Genomic DNA, 16,397 nt, shown 5'->3' with positions numbered 1-16,397 from the left:
GCCCTGTAAGCAGGGTTCTGCCCCACACCCAGCTGCCTCAGGCTCTTTACCATGAGTTGGTACCTCAGATTCTTCCCCGCACCCCTTTCCTTTGCTTGGCGCCAAATCTGTTCTGCCTTTGGGCAGTAACTGCGTCATCAAGGTCTCCTGACCAGGTGCACCCTCTAGACTCTTCCCTCCGGAAACCCTCCCTCTTCCCATTGATGTCACATGGTCCCGTCTGGACGGCAGATAGCAGTCTTTTTGTACAAATGCAGCACAGCACAAATCTTCTCATAGTACCGCCATACCCTCACACACAGTATAATGTTCTCATACTACCGCCATACCACCACACACACAGTATAATGTTCCTACAGTACCACCATCCCACCACATGCAGTATTTTTTCCCACAATAGTGGCTTCCCACAGACACAGGATAATGTTTCCACATGACTGGCATCCCCCTCACACACAGTGTAATGTTCCCACAGTACTGCCCCCTACATGCACAATATGGTACCATCCACCTCACTGACTACCTCTGACCATTAATAAAATACTCACTTAGCCTCATTCTTGGTGCAAATACTAATGAACCCAGGATCTATGAGATATTTCCCATAAGATAGTTGGATAGGCAGGAGTGTATCATCCACTCGGTTGCTATGATGCCTATGAATTGACAGGGCTCGGTGGGGTGTGGTATTGGTCACCCTCTCCTTCCCATCATCACAATGTCAGCGATATCCACACTCCCATGACGGTGATACCGCTGAATAGATTAGTGAATCGGGGAGTGGAAAGCTCCTGATCCACCATTCAGCCTTCACTTCTGAGTCTGAGACTCCGTGCACTGCAGTCACAATGACGTCACTACATCACACCTGTAGTATGGAGCCTCAGTACTCACACCGTACAGAGCAGAGCAGCGCTCCTCAAGAACCGGGTTGTGTGTGGTTTTTTATCAAATATCAGGAATTGTGGGGGCATCATATTAAGAGAAGAGCTGTTGGGACTCTCATACTGAATGTGTGGCTGGTAGGGGCCATTATACTGGGGTTGTGGTGGACTGTAAATGCCTCCATACTGAGTGGGGTTTTATTTTGTGTAGCAGGTTGTGGTGGCCATAATTAGAGATGAGCGAATATGTTCGGAAAATGATCTCCAAACATAAATTCGGTACGAATATGGTGCATTCCGATTCATGATCGGTAACACGAGCATTTTTCTGATAATCGGAAAAAGTCGGTAACATTCAGTAAAAGATATAATAGAAGCCGGCAATACATGTGCTGCATTTAGTAAAATCACAGCCACCAATGTGGGAGACTGGGGTTCAAATCCTGGCTCTGCCCTGTTGGTCATAATATACCAGTAGTGGTGTATAACACTATGGTGCCTACCTCAATAAACATGAGAGTGTCACGCGCAAAGAGAGTCATGCCGGCCCAGACGTCGCCTGGATTAACAAGGTCCGCGTTAGAAGTCGAGGAACCAGGACAATCTGATGATACATGGGTTACTGAACCAAACCATACATGGACAGGGGAAGAGGGAATGGGAGCCAGTGAAGAGATTTGCAGAGGGGAGAAGCAGAGGAGTAGCGAGGAGAGAGGTGAATTAGTCGGGCAGCAGAGTTAAGGATGGACTGGAGAGGTGCAAGGGTGTTAGCAGGGAGGCCACAGAAAAGGATGTTGCAGTAGGCAAAGCGGGAGATCATCACACATCCTGCATCTCACAGTCCAGTGCCCATATACCCATCACACATCCTCCATCCCATAGTCCACTGCCCATATAGCCATCATACATCCTCCATCCCATAGTCCAGTGCCGATATACCCATCACGCATAGTCCATCCCATAGTCCAGTGCCCATATACCCATCATACATATCCTCCATCCCATTGCCCATATACCCATCACATATCCTCCTGTTGTGAATTCTGCTTTTGGGCTCCCTCCGGTGGTTGTAGGTGGTAATGCAGTTGTCCCTGGGCTGCAGTCCTGGACAGGTGTATCTGCTGATTGCAATTCTGACTGGGGTATTTAGGTTTGCAGGACTCATTAGTCCTTACCAGTTGTCAATGGTTCTTGGGAGGTGTTGGACCTCTGTCTGTTTCTCCTGCTTAGCTGCCAATTCAGCAAAGATAAGTGTATGTTTCTTTTTCTATGGCACACATGCTGTGTGCTTGTTTTTTGATTCTATTCCTGCTCTGAGTGTAGGATTCTCTGGAGTTGCAGATATGCGTTCCACGTCTTTAGTTAGATGGAGGAATTTTTGTATAATCTGCTGTGGATATTTTTGGAAGGGTTTTAATACTGACCGTACAGTACTCTGTCCTATCCTTTCCTATTTTAGCTAGAGTGGCCTCTTGTGCTAAATCCTATTTTCTGCCTGTGTGTGTCTTTCTTCTCCTACTCACAGCCAATTTTTGTGGGGGGCTGCCTATCCTTTGGGGTTCTGCTCTGAGGCAAGGTAGAATTCCTATTTCCATCTATAGGGGTATTTAGTCCTCCGGCTGTGACGAGGTGTCTAGGGTTTGTTAGGCACAATCCACGGCTACTTCTAGTTGCGTTGTTAAGATCAGGATTTGCGGTCAGTACAGTTACCACCTACTCCAGTGAAAGTTTTCATGCTGCTCCAAGGTCACCGGATCATAACACACTGGTAAGTATTGGGAGGAATCAGGGACCCTATTTCTCTGTCCTCTGTTGTGCGATCACATCAGAGGACAGAGACATTGAATGGCACATCGCACTTTTTTTTTTTTGCGGTCGCCGGTAAACGGTTAATACTGGCGATTGCAAAACAGGGGTCGGTAAAAACCAACCCGGATCATGTTCTTTGGTGTCTCGGTTACCCCCAGCAACCGAGACCCCAGAGAAAATCAGACTCTGGGGGGCTCTATACACTTTTTCCACAGTGCCGTAAAAGTACCCTTAACTACCGCCATTAAAAGGCGTATCGGCGGTCGTTATGGGATTAAACAGCTCTGGTGAAATGAAAGATGGTTAGTGATTGGTTGCTATGTGGAATGGGCGTGGCTTGACACACACACACACATACATACATACATACGTACATACACTCAGCTTTATATATATATATATAGATTTTTTTTCTTTCCGTTGGAGGTCCCAATTCCAGCTGTTGCTGTCGGACCTGTGATTTCTATCTCCTCCACTGTGTACAGGATAATAGAGTATAATAAAGTAGTTATGGACGAGACTTAACTAACATTGTGCAGTGACTCTGCTTTCCATATAGTGATGGATATTTCTTGTTGATGAAACTATGATGTTTTTCACTTTAACCCTTTGTTAAACCCCTCTGATCAGTGCGATCATCCATCATACAAGCCTCTGATGGTTCCGGTGATGCTCTGTACTACTGTAGTGCCGTGTATCATCACTGCTGTCAGTGTAATACTAACGGCCCCATACACATGAGATAAGAGTTGGCTGAACGGTCATTTGGCAGACGGCCATCTCTCCCGACTACTCCATACACACAAATATTCCAGCTTTTCTGGGGTCTGTATGAGAGAGTCACCTCCAGACTCCTCTAGCGGAGGATTATCTACAGGAAGAACAAACGGATTATCCTCTGAAATTCAGGATGTCCGATCCTTCTCTGCCCTGACATCATCTGTCGGGAGGCCCCAAATACATTATATAGTCGCCCAAACCCCTGAAATCAGTGATTTCATGGAACTTTAGTCTAATGTGTAAGGGGGAGGTAAAGGGTAACTTATTGGACGCTGCCTCTGACCTAATAGACCTTCATACATTGCAGCCCAGACACCATTATTAGGCTTGTAAGTACCGTAATAACTAGACCGCCCCTTACTATCGAGTACTTGGGGGCGAGGGGCATTCAGCCAAACTCTGTCACCTTCTTAGATGCCATGTTTGCTTTCACAGCAGCAAGTGGATAAACTGCCAGGGTTTTTGTTGAAGCCTCATCTGTGCTGTCCCTGCGGTGCACATCTATGTTCTGGGGCACAAAAAGATTAATTTCTTTTTAATAAATGTTTACCGTTAAAAATTATAAAATGTGTCTTCTGATTTTTCCATGTTTTTTTCTTTTTACAAGAATTGTTGGAGCCAATTTTCTTTAGAAACATTTCAATATCTGTTTTTTTCTGGTGTTTTTCTTGTAATATAGGAAAGTCTAAGGCCAGAAATAAACCCCATAAATCACTAAACATGGAGACTTTGGGATCAGATCATTTCTGTCCGCGTTGATTGTGGAAACAAAAAATCTTTTCTAAAAGCCTCAAACTTCTGTGTGTGAATTAGAGCTGAGATCTAACGTGACAGAAGATTACAGTGCGGGGAAGACGGGAAACCTTCATATAGACGGCCGGTGGTGATGGAGTCAGTGACCGACTCTGGCCAAATCTGTTTCTAGAGCCGTAGTAGAAGATGAAGATGTCGTCCTCATCATGAAGTAGTTATTTCTCATGTCGCGTGTAATGAATATCTCCTGCAGTATTGCTAATGCCGATTCCAGGGTCGGTAAATGAGACGAGAATTAGCGTTATGGAAGATGAGTCTATGGGAAACGTATTCAGCTGCCAACTCCGAGGAGGAAACTGCTTGTTGTCTGTGGCCTAAATATATAGGATTTATTAGTAGATGTAAAGAAGGAAACTAAATACTGTGAAATAATAAATCTCATATGTTTCCCTTATTATCTCCAGTAATTGTATTATTACACAGGATTCTTATGATGTTACATCGGCTCATCTTCTCATTCAGGTCTCTACAATATCGGATCCTCTCAGTGAAGATCTTCTACAAAAGAACATTTTCCTGATTTACCCATCAAAGATGGATATGGACAGAGACAAGATGGCGGAGAGGATATTATACCTCACCCTAGAGATCCTCTTCCGGCTTACTGGAGACGTGAGAGATTCTGATGACGTCACATTACATCATTCTTATCTATGAGAATAACAGATGGACAGAACTGGAGAGGTGAGGACTCTGGCAATGTCTGTAGTGAGATTTATTAATGTGTCTCTCCATTACCAGGATTACACAGTGGTGAAGAAGACCTCTAGTAATCGCTGTCAGGACCCTGTGTCTGAGGGATGGGGAAGACCCCTGAGCCCAATCACCGGGCCTGCACCTCACCCCCTGATCCATGAGGACATCAATGACCAGAAGATCCTAGAACTCACCTACAAGATGATTGAGCTGCTGACTGGAGAGGTGACACTACTGGGAATGCTGGGACATTATACAGTAACGCTATGAAGGGATCGGGGGATGACGGTATCATTGTGTCAAGTTCCTATAAGGTGTCAGGATGTCGCTGTCTATTTCTCCATGGAGGAGTGGGAGTATTTAGAAGGACACAGAGATCTGTACAAGAACGTCATAATGGAGGTTCCCCAGCCCCTCACATCTCCAGGTAATAGGACTAAATACACACGGCCTATAATTATCTGTATGTAAAGAATGAATTCACTCCCTGTATGTGTTTCCTCCAGATCTATCCAGTAAGAGGACAACACCAGAGAGATGTCCCCGTCCTCTTCTTCCACAGGACTGTAACCAAGAAGATCCCAATGCTCCTCAGGATCATCAGGTAGATGGAGAGAAGGTGTCAGGAGATCTCCCCTATGATGTGTAGACGCCAGTGAAGGTCTTGTGCTCAGTCTTGTTTTATACACCAGTATTATATGTTTTATACTTGTGTAATGAGAACGGTGGAGATGGCAGGATTAGAGCTGATCATAGATGGGACTTCTCCATCTGTCGGTGACTTTTACAATATTTGTTTCAGGGTGAAGATCTGACCCATGTTAATACTACAGAGACATATGTGAGGGGGGATGAGTGGTGTAAAGAGGAGGTTCCCACATATGACTACCCAGGTGAGTAGTGACCACTAAATGCAGAGAGGTCACAGATTCTTCTCATCACCGGCTGTGGCTGCTTTATCGGTGGTGTAGTCCAGGCGTATAACCATGATCACCATTTTGCCTCTAGACCACAACATTCTCCTCCACCCAAAACTGTTCTAATGACTTTGGTCATTGAAAGCCCTTTTCTATAGAACTTACAACCTGGTAGATCCACCTACCCCCTGGGTTTAGGAGACGCTGTTACCTGCCCAGATCTGTGAACTATAAAGCCAAATTATTATTATTATTTATTTATAGAGCACCATTAATTCCATGGTGCTGTACATGAGAATGGGTTACATCAAAATTCAAATATCGCTTACAGTAAACAAACTAACAATCACAGACTGATACAGAGATAAGAGGACCCTGCCCTTGCGGGCTTACATTCTACAGGATTACGGGGAAGGAGATAATAGGTCGGGGGTTGCAGTATCTCCGATGGTGTTGAGGGGGTCATTACAGGTTGTAAGCTTTCCTGAAGAGATGGGTTTTCAGGTTCTGTTTGATGGGTACAAATGTGCTGGATAACCGGACGTGTTGGGGCACTGAATTCCAGATGATGGAGAATATTCGGGAGAAGTCTTGGAGGTGATTGGGTGAGGAGCGAATAAGCGTGGATGAGTGAAGGAGGTCTTGGGAGGACCGGAGATTACGTGAGGGAAGTTATTGAGAGATTAGTTTGGAGGAGAAAGGTTATGGATGGCTTTGTAGGTCAGTGTTAGTAGTTGAAACTGGATACACTGGGAAATTGGGAGCCAGTGAGGGGATTTGCAAAGAGGGGAAGCAGGAGTGTAGCGAGGAGAGAGATTAATTAGTCGGCAGCAGAGTTAAAGATGGACTGGGGAGGTGTGAGAGTGTTAGAAGGTAGGCCACAGAGGAGGACATTGCAGTAGTCGAGGCAGGAGATGATTAGGGCATGCACAAGCATTTTGGTAGAGTGAGGGATGAGGAAAGTACGAAATCTGGAAATATTTTTGAGCTGCAGGCGACAGAAGGTGGCGAGAGCTTGGATGTACGGTTTGAACGACAAGGCAGAGTCATAGGTTACTCCGACACAGCGGATTTCCAGGACAGGGGAAAGTGTGATTTCATTTATTTTGATAGATATATCTGGTAGGAAAGATATGCGAGATAGAGGAAAGATAATTAGTTCAGATTTAGTTTAGCCAAATGACAGCGTACGTAGAATGTGCTGACAAGATAGAAAATCACTTGAAGAAAAATATTATGATGGGCCTGAAAGAGAAAGTGGAGGGTAATGATGCTGTTGGCTTCCTAGAACCCTGAGATCTTATCGGAGGAATCTCCCTTCTCTCCCTTCTGTGCTGCTGAATGTGATCATTTGGTCCCTACAAGACCAGGTCCCGTCTTTCTGGCCAAACTTCACTTTTATGATCGACAACATTAAATGTGCAGTGAGGCCAAGTGTGAATTTCTGGACAATAACAGAGTTTCCCTTTATCCCGACTTTTCAATTTGTATTAAAACCGACTAACTTCCAGGAGGATTGTGATAATCTACATAAACCCATCACACCGGTGCCATGATATATCTCTGAGCTGTGCGTGGCTGATGGCTGTAATATACACTGCTCAAAAAAATTCAGGGAACACTATAATACCACATCCTAAATATCACTGAATGAAATATTCCAGTTGTAAATCTTTATTCATTACATAGTGGAATGTGTGGATAACAATAAAACATAAAAATGATCAATGTAAATCACAACTAATATGCCAAGGAGGTCTGGATTTGGAACGATACTCAAAATCAAAGTGGAAAATGTAGTTACAGGCTGATCGGAGGGCAGCACGGTGGTGAAGTGGTTAGCACAGCAGCCTTGCAGCGCTGGAGTCCTGGGTTCAAATTCCAACAAGGACAACATCTGCAAAGAGTTTGTATGTTCTCTCCGTGTTGGCGTGGGTTTCCTCCGGGTACTCTGGTTTCCTCCCACATTCCAAAGACATACTGATAGGGAATTTATATCAAAATATAGGAGAAATACCTGCCTAGTTAAGTGGCAATGCTCCAAATTAATATAAACATCCAAAAAAGCAAAAGAGAAGCAGTGCAGCCATAAAATAATCAAATTTTATTGTAACAAAATTAATACAAAATATAAAAATTCATAAAAAGTGGTGCAGAGAAAATATGCAAAAGAAATTATAACCACCATTAAGGTAAATAATGTCATAAGTATGAAAATACCGTACAGAAAAAGTAGGTTGAATAAATCTAATCAAGTTTAGTAGTTTATGCACAGTATAAGGCAAGACAGAATATTAAATGTATTAAGTAGAATCACAATTAAACTACTATAATGGAGTAGTGTTGAATATAAGTGTAGCGTATACTGTGCATAAAAAATGGCAAACAGGCTTGCTAAATTGTTACATCAAATATTATCCTCATAAACCATATAGAGCGTAGTAGAAAAATATAGAAATCCTCCAAATTAGACCATGATTGGATAAATGAAGCGCTGCAAATAGTACCTTATATTCTAGGAATATACTCCTTAGCAATATAAAACCAGTCTCATTATGGTGATTCATTCTGCAGCAATAGCCATACTTGCAAGAAAGTGCATAAGGTGCCAGATAAGTATCTATAAGGAGACCAGATGAGAAAGAGGTGTGCACAGCTAAACGGAAACAATGGGGATCAAAAAGAGGACAAAGAACCTGTCTCAATGAAAGCTCATATAAGTTGAAGGTGCAAGGTATCGTAAAAAAGAAAGTAGATGTACCCCCGGACGAAGCTATACGCGAAACGCGCGTCGGGTTGCTGTCCCCACCATTAGGTAACTTATTCGGCTGCTAATTTCTTTTTTACGATACCTTGCACCTTCAACTTATATGAGCTTTCATTGAGACAGGTTCTTTGTCCTCTTTTTGATCCCCATTGTTTCCGTTTAGCTGTGCACACCTCTTTCTCATCTGGTCTCCTTATAGATACTTATCTGGCACCTTATGCACTTTCTTGCAAGTATGGCTATTGCTGCAGAATGAATCACCATAATGAGACTGGTTTTATATTGCTAAGGAGTATATTCCTAGTATATAAGGTACTATTTGCAGCGCTTCATTTATCCAATCATGGTCTAATTTGGAGGATTTCTATATTTTTCTACTACGCTCTATATGGTTTATGAGGATAATATTTGATGTAACAATTTAGCAAGCCTGTTTGCCATTTTTTATGCACAGTATACGCTACACTTATATTCAACACTACTCCATTATAGTAGTTTAATTGTGATTCTACTTAATACATTTAATATTCTGTCTTTCCTTATACTGTGCATAAACTACTAAACTTGATTAGATTTATTCAACCTACTTTTTCTGTACGGTATTTTCATACTTATGACATTATTTACCTTAATGGTGGTTATAATTTCTTTTGCATATTTTCTCTGCACCACTTTTTATGAATTTTTATATTTTGTATTAATTTTGTTACAATAAAATTTGATTATTTTATGGCTGCACTGCTTCTCTTTTGCTTTTTTGGATGTTGATAGGGAATTTAGATTGTGAGCCCCATTGGGGACAGTGATGATGTGTGCAAAAATGTAAAGCGCTGCGGAATATGTTAGCGCTATATAAAAATAAAGATTATTATTATTATTATTATCCAACTTCAGTGGAAATGCCTCAATACAAGGAAATGATGCTCAGTAGTGTGTGTGGCCTCCACGTGCCTGTATGACCTCCCTACAACGCCTGGGCATGCTCCTGATGAGGTGGCAGATGGCCTCCTGAGAGATGTCCTCCCAGATCTGGACAAAAGCATCCGCCAACTCTTGGACAGTCTGTGGTGCAACGTGACGTTGGTATATGGTGCGATAAAGTAAAGTTATCAAATTCACCGCACTCTCTATAGATAAGTTTATGCAAAGAATTGTGTCAGTTTATTAGTGTGAACTGGGAGCGTAACAGAATATTACAGCATACGCGATTAACAACGTTTCGGCTCAACCAGAGCCTTTGTCACGTATTCGCTGTGAAAAAAAGAAATACGCAAAAACACAAAATAAAGTAAGTAACATAAATAAAATAACATAATACATTGTCAAAATAATGGTGGGTCGTCCTAGACGTCAAATAAGAGGAGAAAGACATGTCCACCAACAAATATACAAGGACGTCTGTGGAGGTGATGAATCAGGGATCGAGTGTCTGGGTAGAGCATAAAAGATCCTGCGTATCCTGCGGATAGGGATGGTATAGTGAGTACCAAGATTAGAGGGTATAGACATTGCCCGAGAGAGGAAGTGATTAAGATAAATTGCAGGTACCATATGCGAGAATTACATTATATAATCATTAACATGATATTCCAGATCTACTGTTCAGAGACAGTGGCACAGGTAATTACCTTGTTCCAATAAGAAAATAGTGTGCAGAGAGGGGAAAGTCCCAGCGGTGAAACATAAGCTCTGCAGAAGATAGTGAACAAGGGTAAGCTGGTATAGATTAGGGAGATAGTGCCCATAAAAGCTGACAAGATGCCTTAAGCAATGCACTAAGTATGCTTATTGAGGCTCCCTTCGGATGGTGTGGACCTGTTTAGAATAAACAGGATGTATGTAACACTCCTGAGAATGCCCAGTATGCACCGAGAAGGAGGGGGGGGGGGGGGGTAAGGAGAGAGAGAGAGCGCCGGTTATATCAGCTGTTTTACCTGTGGTGTCTGGATATAGAGCGGCGCTCCCGCGCTTTGCTCTGTTGCAGTGTGTGCCAGGTCTGCAGCTGGGCGGCGTGTGTGTGTTATAAATCCCCACCGGACCGGAAGTGGATAGCGCGGACCAGAAGTGACATATCGCTACTGTGTGGGGCTTCAGTGCGCACGCGCAGCCTATGTTGTTCCAACCCTGTTACTATGCGCCACCTGTAACCCTGAACAGGACACTGTGTGGTGGAGTTAGAGGCCAGAATGGGGATATAGTGTGGCCTGTGGACCATGTAATGAATACAATAGGTGTGAATGAGTGATATCACTGCAGGATAATTAAGATAAGTGGATTATGGTACAGGTTAAAATAAGAACAAAAGAGGAAAAAACAAAAGAGGAAAAAACAACAATAGACAAATGGGGCAAGGACAAAACAAGTTAGGGGCTAAGGGCAACTCACCCAGTCTAGTATTAGTAGGTCCTATGCAATCAAGTTTTAACGAGTTTGAAAAGGAAGATATAGTTATAAAAATGGATTAACAAGGCTCATACTAACAAGTCAATCTCCCTATTAAGCCCTTTGGGGGTCAGGGTGTCCAGTTTGTATATCCAGTGGGTCTCACGTGCTCTAAGAAGTTTGATATGATCGCTGTTGTGAGTTCCGTTCTGGAGCTCCCTCCTGTGGTTGCTAATGGTATTTTTGTGAGTTCTGCCCTTGGGCTCCCTCTGGTGGTTTCGAGTGGAACTGCTGCTCTGTTAGGTAGCTGTAGCAGCTGCCTTCACTAATCGCCTTGCCTGGGTTTGTTATTTAAACCTGCTCTGGGCTTTAGTTCATGCCTGCTGTCAATGTTCTTGGTTGGATTTGATTCTATCCTTGGATTTCTCATATGGCCAGTCCTTGTCTGCAAAAGATAAGTTTTTGCTAGTGTTTGTTTGTCCATTTGTTTGGACTCTATTGCTCTGCATATTTGTCTCTTTTGTCCAGCTTGTCTCTATGTGTTATTCAAGCTAGCTGGAAGCTCTGGGAAAGCAGATTTGCCCCTCCACACCGTGAGTCAGTGTGGAGTTCATTTTTGTAAACTCTGCGTGGATTTTGTAGTTTTTAATACTGACCGCACAGTATCCTTTGCTCTCTGTCTATCAAGTTTAGTATTGGCCTCCCTTTGCTGAAGTCTGATTTCATTTCTTTGTACGTCATTTCCCTCTCCTTTCACAGTCAATATTTGTGGGGGGCTGTCTATCCTTTTGGGGGTTTCTCTGAGGCAGGATAGCTTTCTATTTCCTTCTTTAGGGGTAGTTATATCTTAGGCTGTGCCGAGGTGTCTAGGGAGTGTCAGGAACATCCCACGGCTATTTCTAGTGTTGTTGTTAGGATTAGGGACTGCGGTCAGTAGAGATACCACCTTCTCAGAGCTCGTTCCATGCTGCGTTTTAGCCACCAGGTCATATCAGTGTGGCCTCTTAACCACCAGGTCATAACAGTACAGCAGGCCAAAAATGAATTAAATGCATCTCAAAAGAAGAAAAGAAAAAAAGTTCTGAACCATTTTTTTTTCTGTGCTCTGTTCTGTCTTTTTTTTCTCTTGATATCTGGGTGGTGCTGGATAAACGCTCTGGCATGGAGGTTCAGGGTTTGTTTTCTCGTGTGGATCAACTTGCTGCAAGAGTCCAGAGTATCCAAGATTATATTGTCCAGACTCCGGCTCTAGAGCCTAGAATTCCTACTCCTGATTTGTTTTTGGGGGACAGATCCAAGTTTTTGAACTTTAAAAATAGCTGCAAATTGTTTTTTGCTTTGAAACCCCGTTATTCTGGTGATCCCATTCAGCAAGTGAAAATCATCATATCCTTGCTGCATGGTGATCCTCAAGACTGGGCATTTGCTCTTGAAACAGGGGATCCGGCATTATTGAATGTAGATGCATTTTTTCAGGTGCTCAGATTGTTGTATGACGAACCTAACTCTGTAGAGCATGCTGAGAAAACACTGTTGGCCCTGTGTCAGGGTCAGGAAGCGGCAGAGTTATACTGCCAGAAATTTAGAAAATGGTCTGTGCTCACTAAATGGAATGAAGAGGCTCTGGCTGCTATTTTCAGAAAAGGTCTTTCTGAAACCCTTAAAGATGTTATGGTGGGCTTTCCTACGCCTACCGGTTTGAACGAATCTATGTCTCTAGCCATTCAGATTGATCGGCGCTTGTGTGAGCACAAGGCGGTGCACCATATGGCAGTGTCCTCTGAGCGAAGTCCTGAGCCTATGCAATGTGATAGGATTTTGACTAGAGCGGAAAGGCAGAAATTCAGACGTCAGAATGGCCTGTGTTTTTACTGTGGTGATTCAGCTCATGCTATTTCTGATTGCCCTAAGCGTACTAGGAGGGTCCCTGGGTCTGTTACCATTAGTACTGTACAGCCTAAATTTCTCTTGTCTGTTACCCTGATTTGCTCATTGTCGTCCTTTTCTGTTATGGCATTTGTGGATTCTGGCGCTGCCCTGAACTTAATGGACTTAGAGTTTGCCAGGCGCTGTGGTTTTTCCTTGGAACCTTTGCAGAGTCCTATTCCCTTAAGGGGGATTGATGCTACGCCATTGGCCAAGAATAAACCTCAGTACTGGACACAGTTAACCATGTGCATGGCTCCAGCACATCAGGAAAATATTCGTTTTTTGGTGTTGCATAATTTGCATGATGTTGTTGTGCTGGGTTTTCCATGGTTACAGGTACATAATCCAGTGCTGGATTGGAGATCTATGTCTGTGACTGGTTGGGGTTGTCAGGGGATACATAGTGATATTCCTTTAATGTCCATTTCCTCGTCCCCTTCTTCTGAAGTTCCTGAGTTTTTGTCGGATTTCCAGGATGTATTTGATGAGCCCAAGTCCAGTTCCCTGCCGCCTCATAGGGACTGCGATTGTGCCATTAATTTGATTCCTGGCTGTAAGTTCCCTGAGGGCCGACTTTTCAATCTGTCTGTGCCAGAGCATGCCGCTATACAGAGTTATGTAAAGGAGTCCTTGGAGAAGGGGCATATTCGCCCGTCTTCGTCACCGTTGGGAGCGGGATTTTTTTTTTGTTGCCAAGAAGAATGGCTCCTTGAGACCCTGTATAGATTATCGCCTTCTCAATAAGATCACTGTCAAATTCCAGTATCCTTTACCTTTACTTTCTGATTTGTTTGCTCGGATTAAGGGTGCCAGTTGGTTTACTAAAATCGACCTTCGAGGGGCGTATAATCTTGTGTGCATTAAACAAGGTGATGAATGGAAAATAGCATTTAATACGCCTGAAGGCCATTTTGAATATCTTGTGATGCCATTCGGGCTCTCTAATGCTCCATCGGTATTTCAGTCCTTTATGCATGATATCTTCCGGAATTATCTGGATAAATTCATGATTGTGTATTTGGATGATATTTTGGTTTTCTCCGATGATTGGGAGTCTCATGTGAAGCAGGTTAGGATGGTATTTCAGGTCCTTCGTGCTAATGCGTTGTTTGTGAAGGGGTCTAAGTGCCTCTTTGGAGTTCAGAAGGTTTCTTTTTTGGGTTTCATTTTTTCTCCCTCGGCTATTGAAATGGACCCTGTTAAAGTCCAGGCCATTCATGATTGGATTCAACCTACATCTGTAAAGAGCCTTCAGAAATTTTTGGGCTTTGCCAATTTTTATCGCCGCTTTATTGCTAATTTTTCTAGTGTGGTGAAGCCTCTGACCGATTTGACGAGGAAGGGCGCTGATGTGGTGAATTGGTCCTCTGCAGCTGTTAAGGCCTTTCAGGAGCTTAAACGTCGTTTTACTTCTGCCCCTTTGTTGCGTCAGCCAGATGTTTCTCTTCCTTTTCAGGTTGAGGTTGATGCTTCTGAGATTGGGGCAGGGGCCGTTTTGTCTCAGAGAAATTCTGATGGCTCTTTGCTGAAACCATGTGCTTTCTTCTCCAGAAAGTTTTCGCCTTCTGAGCGTAATTATGATGTCGGCAATCGGGAGTTGTTGACTATGAAGTGGGCATTTGAGGAGTGGCGACATTGGCTTGAGGGAGCCAAGCATCGCGTGGTGGTCTTGACTGATCACAAGAATCTGATTTACCTCGAGTCTGCTAAGCGGTTGAATCCTAGACAGGCTCGGAGGTCTTTGTTTTTCTCACGTTTTGATTTTGTGGTCTCGTATATTCTGGGATCTAAGAATGTGAAGGCTGATGCCCTTTCTAGGAGTTTTTTTGCCTGATTCTCCGGGAGTTCTTGAGCCGGCTGGGATCCTCAAGGAGGGGGTGATTCTTTCTGCCATCTCCCCTGATTTGCAGCGGGTACTTCAGGAGTTTCAGGCTGATAAACCTGACCGCTGTCCTGTGGGGAAATTGTTTGTTCCTGATAGATGGACTAGAAGGGGAATTTCTGAGGTTCATTGTTAGGTGTTGGCTGGTCACCCTGGGATTTTCGGTACCAGAGATATGGTGGCTAGGTCCTTTTGGTGGCCTTCCTTGTCGCGGGATGTGCGTTCTTTTGTGCAGTCCTGTGGGATCTGTGCTCGGGCTAAGCCTTGCTGTTCCCGTGCCAGCGGGTTGCTTTTGCCTTTGCCTATTCCTGAGAGGCCCTGGACGCATATTTCCATGGATTTTATTTCTGATCTTCCTGTTTCTCAGAAGATGTCTGTCATCTGGGGGGTTTGTGACCGGTTTTCTAAGATGGTCCATTTGGTGCCGTTGCCTAAGTTGCCTTCCTCTTCTGATTTGGTTCCATTATTTTTTCAGCATGTGGTTCGTTTACATGGTATTCCGGAGAATATTGTGTCTGACAGAGGTTCCCAGTTCGTTTCTAGGTTTTGGCGGTCCTTTTGTGCTAGAATGGGCATTGATTTGTCTTTTTCTTCTGCATTCCATCCTCAGACAAATGGCCAAACGGAGCGAACCAATCAGACCTTGGAAACCTATTTGAGATGCTTCGTGTCTGCTGATCAGGATGATTGGGTGACCTTTTTGCCGTTGGCCGAGTTTGCCCTTAATAATTGGGCTAGTTCGGCTACCTTGGTTTCGCCTTTTTTTTGTAACTTTGGTTTTCATCCTCGTTTTTCTTCAGGGCAGCTTGAGCCTTCTGACTGTCCTGGTGTGGATTCCGTGGTGGACAGGTTGCAGCAAATTTGGACTCATGTGGTGGACAATTTGACGTTGTCTCAGGAGAAGGCTCGGCGTTTTGCTAACCGTCGTCGGTGTGTTGGTCCCCGGCTTCGTGTTGGGGATTTGGTCTGGTTGTCTTCTCGTCATGTTCCTATGAAGGTTTCTTCCCCTAAGTTCAAGCCTCGCTTTATCGGGCCTTATAAGATTTCTGAAATTATCAATCCAGTGTCTTTTCGTTTGGCCCTTCCAGCTTCCTTTTCCATTCATAATGTGTTTCATAGATCCTTGTTGCGGAGAAATGTGGTGCCTATGGTTCCCTCCGTTGATCCTCCTGCTCCGGTGTTGGTTGAGGGGGAATTGGAATATGTGGTAGAGAAGATTTTGGATTCTCGTTTTTCGAGGCGGAAGCTTCAGTATCTGGTCAAGTGGAAGGGTTATGGCCAGGAGGATAATTCTTGGGTTGTTGCCTCCGATGTTCATGCTCCCGATTTGGTTCGTGCTTTCCATTTGGCTCGTCCTGATCGGCCTGGGAGCTCTGGTGAGGGTTCGGTGACCCCTCCTCAAGGGGGGGGTACTGTTGTGAGTTCCGTTCTGGAGCTCCCTCCTGTGGTTGCTAATGGTATTTTTGTGAGTTCTGCCCTTGGGCTCCCTCTGGTGGTTTCAAGTGGAACTGCTGCTCTGTTAGGTAGCTGTAGCAGCT

At 43.9% G+C, this 16,397-nt stretch overlaps 1 protein-coding gene across 2 annotated transcripts in view; it reads left to right on the top strand.

Annotated features, from left to right (window-relative positions):
- Positions 1-4,752: 4,752 nt before the first annotated feature.
- LOC138662863 (uncharacterized) overlaps positions 4,753-16,397 on the top strand; it is a 49,522-nt gene continuing 37,877 nt past the window's right edge. For both annotated transcript variants that reach the window (XM_069748843.1, XM_069748844.1), the window contains exons 1-4: positions 4,753-5,207; positions 5,287-5,409; positions 5,489-5,586; positions 5,785-5,875. In XM_069748843.1, coding sequence (XP_069604944.1) covers positions 5,325-5,409; positions 5,489-5,586; positions 5,785-5,875 — 274 coding nt within the window. In that variant the 5' untranslated portion in view covers positions 4,753-5,207; positions 5,287-5,324. The remainder of the gene's footprint in view (positions 5,208-5,286; positions 5,410-5,488; positions 5,587-5,784; positions 5,876-16,397) is intronic.

This window comes from Ranitomeya imitator, chromosome 2 (assembly GCF_032444005.1).
Source record: "Ranitomeya imitator isolate aRanImi1 chromosome 2, aRanImi1.pri, whole genome shotgun sequence".
Taxonomy (NCBI): domain Eukaryota; kingdom Metazoa; phylum Chordata; class Amphibia; order Anura; family Dendrobatidae; genus Ranitomeya; species Ranitomeya imitator.
The sequence above is the reverse complement of the archived record's forward strand: the minus strand, read 5'-3'. Positions and strand labels throughout refer to the sequence as shown.